The 7,084-nt window shown below is 31.4% G+C and overlaps 1 protein-coding gene across 1 annotated transcript in view; it reads right to left on the bottom strand.

Annotated features, from left to right (window-relative positions):
• Positions 1–6,508, bottom strand: part of LOC119575859 (intraflagellar transport protein 56-like) — an 8,397-nt gene extending 1,889 nt beyond the window's left edge. The window contains exons 1-7 of the mRNA XM_037923399.1: positions 6,488–6,508; positions 5,994–6,163; positions 5,059–5,251; positions 4,710–4,865; positions 3,964–4,074; positions 3,368–3,565; positions 1,882–1,926 (exon numbers count right to left, since the gene is read on the bottom strand). Coding sequence (XP_037779327.1) covers positions 1,882–1,926; positions 3,368–3,565; positions 3,964–4,074; positions 4,710–4,865; positions 5,059–5,251; positions 5,994–6,163; positions 6,488–6,508 — 894 coding nt within the window. The remainder of the gene's footprint in view (positions 1–1,881; positions 1,927–3,367; positions 3,566–3,963; positions 4,075–4,709; positions 4,866–5,058; positions 5,252–5,993; positions 6,164–6,487) is intronic.
• Positions 6,509–7,084: the final 576 nt, after the last annotated feature.

A 7,084-nucleotide genomic window follows, 5' to 3' on the forward strand; every position in this document is an offset into this window, starting at 1 on the left:
CTGTAAAAATGAGAAAAAAACATGTCAAATGAAATGATATTGCTTAGTACCACAAATATTTCTTTTCTTTTGTGATGATGCGATGGAAATTTCTGCAGCATGAATAATTTCAGAAGTCTATGATAATAGAAATTCAACAGAAAATGAGTGTAATATCATGTGTTATAACAACTTGCATTAATTATCTTATAAATACATGTTTTTATCTTATATGTACATAAGATATAAATCATCCACTTATTAAAATGTATTATTGTTACTCTGCCTCAATAATTTGATTTTATATAAATAGGAAATAGTGAATAAAGATATTAAAACAGACGTTGTAATTGCATTTCCAATTAACTTTGATATAGTCAACTTCTTTCCATGTTTGACAATGCAAAAAGTGGTCATCCCAGGCATTTATTGTTAAAAATATTAAAACTAACAAAAAACTGCCATTCAATTGTGTATATATGAAAAATCTATTGAAATATTATATTTATGTCTATATTCAAGTACATAGTTATATCCAAAAAACATGCTAGACAACATTTTTCTTTTTTACTTTCAGAGACTATTTAATTGTATTAGGAACGTACCAGAGTCCCTACAATTTCTAGATACTTGTTAATACTCGCATATACTTTTAAGAAAACCCTTTGCATTTCAAGATAGCAAGATGCATACATGGACCTAGGTTTAATAATAACAATAAAAAATATTGTCCTAATAGTATCTCTAATCTTCATTATTATTACATTTCACCAAATTACCCTTTAGCTATAAATGAAATTGATCAACAAGTTCTTGATATTCTTGCAGGTCTTGTAAAGCCAATTGTAAGAATAGATCTGGTGGGTAATATAAAATTTTATGAAGTTGGAATAGGCAAAAGGCAAACAAATATGCTTCTTTGCTGCTTGCTTTCATACAGAAAGATACATAGTGCATTTACATGTCAATATTAAAAGGCAATGGTGATTCTTTATCTGAACTCCCTGTCAAATTCAACTGTATGTTTAAAATAACTGAAGGTGAAGTAACAAGAATGAGGATTATATATATCTAACAATTAAAAGAACAGTAAAGCTTTAAAAAAATAGACTATTCTGGTACAGGCAACCTACTTATATCTTTGGGCATTGACCAGAGATGGTAGTAATTGATACAGACTGGGCCTTTAAAAGAAGAAAATCCATTGTTGCACTAGATCGTACACATAATGTTTATTCACATGATCTATTCTTATTTACTTTAGTATCATCAAATTCATTATCCCTAATTCACAAACTATTTTCCTAAAATGCTTAAATAATTGCTAATTCGGAAAGAAGTGGGAAAAAATCAGTATTGCATTTTTGTGGTGATCTTGCCGATTATAAGAAAGTCACAGGTGCAGATGTCGTGTAGAACTGAAATGAATGTGATTATGATACAAAAATCTACCTCTTTTGATGAAATAATAAAATGGAGTGAAAAAGACGAGATCTGATACTGTACAAATTAGGTTAAAAAAAACGGGTGCATGAACATTAATGACTTTTCTGATCAATTAAATTATATTATGTGACTGATTTTGCTACAGGTAAAGAAAGGAGGAACAAATGAGATAGAAAAGACCCAGGTAAGTGCTCATTCCATAAATTATTATAAACAGAATAGTCATGGTGCCTTTATATAAATCATTGGTCCCTGCTATGTGGCTGTCACTTGTACTAGTTTAAGTGTATAATTTGAATCATTGTCTTTCTTCCACAAGATCTGCTTTAAAATCTTTAAAATCCTTTAAAATGCAACCCTTATCACTTTTGTACCAAAGTCACTGGTAATAAAGAGTAAATTGACATGCTCATAAAAGCACATGTGAACAACCACATGCTTGTGCCTCCTTCCTACCTGAGCAAAGTTGAAGTTGAAATTGTCATCTATGTTGGGTGGGGACTTGAAGTAAGAAGTAAATGGAGAAAGCAGATAAACATTCAGTTCATATTATGCATTTCCTAGTTTCTACAAAAGCAGCAGTTTTACCCACCTTGCAAACAAATCAGTTTCCTTTAATGAACTTTAAGCCAAAATTAGTTTGCAAGTAAAATATGTACTCAATGTATAAAGTGACATCTCTTTTGGAGACTATCTTTAGTGAGAATTAATAATTTAATCTGTAATTTCTTATTGAAAGCATAAAATTACTTCTTATTTAGTAACTTATTTATGACGACATACAATATTACAGAAAAGAGAACTAAGGAAACTTTAAATAAATAAGAAAAATCTAGACTTTATTGCAGCTGAAGTACTTAATTGAGAATACATGTCGGCTGTTGACTATGAATGAATATGTTTCATCAATTTCATGTTATTTTCTCATGAATGATAACTTAGCCCTACAACTACAAAAAGCGAATTAGAGATACAGAAAAATGTAGTTTAATTTTATTTGTTTGTTTGTGTGTGTATGTGTGTTGCCCATGCAAGTATATCTATGACTATGTCTGTCTATGACTCCATACATGTATGTCTGTCTGTGCATGTCTGTCAATACATATCTGTGCATGTGTGACTGTATCAATATGTATGCATATACCAGCAATTAGGAAAAAAAGTGTAGATGCATGCTGTCTGATTTTATGTTAATGTTTATATAAATATAAATATACATATATGAATATTTGTGTGTGTGTGTGTGTGTGTGTGTGTGTGTGTGTGTGTGTGTGTGTGTGTGTGTGTGTGTGTGTGTGTGTGTGTGTGTGTGTGTGTGTTTTTTGTTGTTTGTGTGTGTATGTGTGTGTGTGTGTGTGTGTGGTGTGTGTGTTGTGTGTGTGTGTGTGTGTACGTGTGGTGTGTGTGTGTGTGTGTGTGTGTGTGTGGTGTGTCGTGTGGTGTGTGTGCGTGTGTTGTGTGTGTGTTGTGTGTGTGTGGTGTGTGTGTGTGTGTGTGGTGTGTGTGTGTGTGTGTGTTGTGTGTGTGTGTGTGTGTGTGTGTGTGTGTGTGTGTGTGTTGTGTGTGTGTGTTTTATTTTGGTTATTTTCATGTAATATGATATGTGAATCTATCAGATGTATAAATTCAAAAAAGTATATATGCTTTACTAATTTTTTTTAGAATTTACTTAACACTATATACATATAAAATGTGCTGTGCATAATAATATAATGGTAATATCTGTATTACTTATTGCAGGATATGTACTTTTTAACCCTTTCAAATATCAATAAATTTAGAAAAACAAAGGACAGAATCATGCAATTTACAGATGAACCCAACCTTCCAAAGTTTGAGTTTGTGCAAAATACAGAAATACTAATTACTTGAATACCTAAATGTGCTGAATCATCATAAAAACAAGAAAAGAAAAAGGAGGAACACAATCCCAATTCTTTACCTGAGCATAATTGAAGTTGAAAGTATCGTCATTGTAGAAATACGACTTGATTGAATTCAAATAGAGAAGTACATCATCAAACTGTTTAAGCAAGAAAAAGCAAGATGCCATACATTGACGTCCAGGTATAGTATCGCACTCTGAAGCACTTCCTCCCACCAGCTGGAAGTACTGTTGGGCTATCTTTAAATTTTCTCTCTGTAAATGTAAGATATTGTGTAATATTAATATTTAGGATGTAATATGTGTATATATATATACTTGAAAAGGTTATATATTAATTTTAACAAACTAGTATTTTGATTGCAGCTAATCCTTTGTATGATGATTATTAGTTACGATTCCATACTTATTTTGTGAGCATTAAAAGTTAGATAATAGTCAAGATACTTTATATCCATAGACTACAAATTGGCCTCCTTATTATCAATATGTGTATAATTTGTTTTCTACACACTACTTACTAATAATTATGTGAATCAAGCACTAACCATCAGCTATAATCCCACAAATAAATCCTCTGCAGAATTTAATATGCCAAGAAAAAGAGGAGAGAGAAAAAAAGTAATAATTTTCAACATAAATAAACCACTCACAGAGCCTGTTTCTTGACCAATGGCTGAATTTACAACTCCTTTAAGAATGTACTCTTGGGGTACTGTTGGCTCAAGGTCCTTCAAGAGATTGTAAGCTTCTTGCACCTCATCCTGTAAAACAAATTTTTATCAATAACTGCATGAAAACTTATACAAATATGTACTGTATGTGTTCCATCTCTGTATTTATTGTAGTGTCTTCTACAAAGGTGTGCCTTATACAGTGAAAAATTCATATAATGTTGCCTCTACACTAACTATAGCATATAATATTATTTAAGGTGCAAATGAAGTTTTACTACAGCTGGAGACAAAGTAAATAAATATATTTACAGTAGATAAATCTAAATTTACTACCCATTAAATGGCGTTAATCCTTTGGTACTAGGGTATGTCTGTGCATGTGCAGTTGACAGACAGGCTTAGTTCATCCCATAGACAAGGTAAATAAATATATTTACAGTAGGCAAATCTAAATTTACTACCTATTAAATGTTATTAACCCTTTGGTACCAGGGTATGTATGATCACCCTATCCCCCCCCACCATGTCTGTGTGACCCACTTTATGCTGGCAGCTGCATGAGATCTTCTCAGACAACCATCTTTAGTCACCTTGTACACAATATATCTAATCACTGAACAATTTAACTCAGTGCCTATTAAATGCAAAAAAGGATATGCCTGGCCTCTCAGGCTCAAATTTGTTTATTTATCTAGCTTTTTAATAAAACCTTAAAAACTAACTTGTTTTAGATAATAGATGACAAGGTTGAGTCTGGCTTCAGGAATCACATCCACTAATGGAGGAAGAACCTGTAATGCCCCTTCTCCTCCTCTGAACACAACTAGATTATGTCGTACAAGATCCTGAGCAAATGTAAGTGGTGATGATGTCACATCCTGTTCAGAATGAAAGAAAAAAATATCTTAATAACTGTAATCTTATCATAATCAAAAGGTCAAATATACATAACTGTACAATAAAGATTTTTATTGTGTTTAAGATAAAACTTCTCTTCATAATTAATAAATTATGAGAAATAGGAATATTAAGCTCATTAATCTGCAACTGGCTGGAATTATTCTACTTTACCTGTAATGCTCTTAATTCCTGTTCAGCAGCTTTTCCATTGTACAGTCTAAAGTGATTACAAGCCTTGAGGTTGATAGCAATAGGGGAGTCCGGGTAGTGCTGGAGGTATACTGCTAATACTTCTTGAGAGACATCATAGTAGTCTAGTTTGTAGTAGCAAAGTGCCACATATACATTTAATGCCAAATATTCTCTGTCAAAAAAGAAACACAAGATAGTTTAGTAAAAACCATCCCTGACCATCTTTTCAGAAAAGAAACATTATTATGTTATTAACATTATCATGTGTCATTATTATGAATACTAAAATATTTTTTATCATAATAATGATGTTCATGACCATTCTTAAGAATCCCATTATATATATATATATATATATATATATATATATATATATATAATATATATATATATGTATGTAATATAGATATATATATATACACACATAACACACATACATACCTACATCCATTACACATATAATCTATATCTACTATAATATCATCTATATCTTATAGGTATATATATATATGTATATATAGATATATATTAGTATATTATATATATATCTATATATAATATATATATCACAATATATATATTTTTATATATATATATATATATATATATATAATAGGCATTTTACAATCACCTATACCTGCAAATGTAATTGTGTGTGAGGGGTAGCATCACATGTAATATGCTCTTCATGTAGACAGTCTTGTTCTAGGACATACATTGTTTCTTGTTTTATTATAATTTGTCAAGTAAAACTAGATTCTAAATATAATGAGAATGTGTCCAATAATTGGAAAATTTAAACTTATGTCCATTCTGAAATAATGACTGGTCATTCAGAACAGAACTCAGACATGTATCAAGGAATGGTTGTATATCTTTCTAAAAATGTAAATCTATTGACATTTTCCACAAACCTGCTGTCCAGAAGTATTCGTTTGTATATATCAATGGCTTCCTGGTAGTGTGACCGAAGATAGTGTATGGATGCCAGACTTAATTGATCTTCAATGACATCTTCCAGCTGCTGATGGTGCATCATCAACCGTTTTCTCGCATTAAACTTACTTATTGCAGGTACAACAACCTGTAACGGAGAGCTGTGTCTTTGGAGCCTTTTCTGCTGACTGAAAAATATATCATTATCATAATAATCTTCTGTATTATATAACGTTATCTTTATCAATATTTTCGATAATATGGTCATTATCATTTCTATCATAACATTTACTAATATTAGCATTATTACATAATCATTGTTACTGCAATTAATATTATTAATGATATCAATAAATTGCAATTTATCAGTTTTTAAATGATAATATATCACACACACGCACGCATGCATGCACGCTCTCTCACTCACTCACTCACTCTCTCTCAGACATACAAACATATATGAATTACTCACTTCCTCAGCTTCAGGATACATCCCCAGATAAAAGTAGCAACATGCCAAGACTCTATAATCCAATTTTCTGTCTTTACATTTCGCACTTTATTCTTTAATTGGTTAAGTTCTGAAACTCTAGAACAATGGCCCGTTTTAATCCCCCAGATGAAAAGCACAATAGCCATCCTTGATCGTCAGTTCATTTGCATTACACTATTGCGCTCAACTGTGAATGAGGATGATAACACAAGTTAATATGTATTTAATAAATTGGGAAGAGATATGTTTAGAACTATTTACCTGTAATAAAAAGTAAAAAAAACAATTACACATAATTTTTCACACAGACATGCTAAAATATTAATGATTCTACAGATAATGTGCTTCAAAACACGCTCCTAATCAACTTCCTCAAGTAATGTTATTGCGCCAGGACAGTCTCGAGCTGACAGAAAAGTCTTCCAATTTTGGCATGATTTTTTGTTTGCTGCTGCACTGGGCTTCTACTGCGCATTAGACCCAAGGGCTGGCTTGGCAACGTGAGCAGAATCTTTCAAAAAAGCAAATTATGAACGTATGATAAAAGATCACTGCCTCCCTTAAATTGGTTTCTGA

Source organism: Penaeus monodon, chromosome 8, assembly GCF_015228065.2.
Source record: "Penaeus monodon isolate SGIC_2016 chromosome 8, NSTDA_Pmon_1, whole genome shotgun sequence".
NCBI classification, from domain to species: Eukaryota; Metazoa; Arthropoda; class Malacostraca; order Decapoda; family Penaeidae; genus Penaeus; species Penaeus monodon.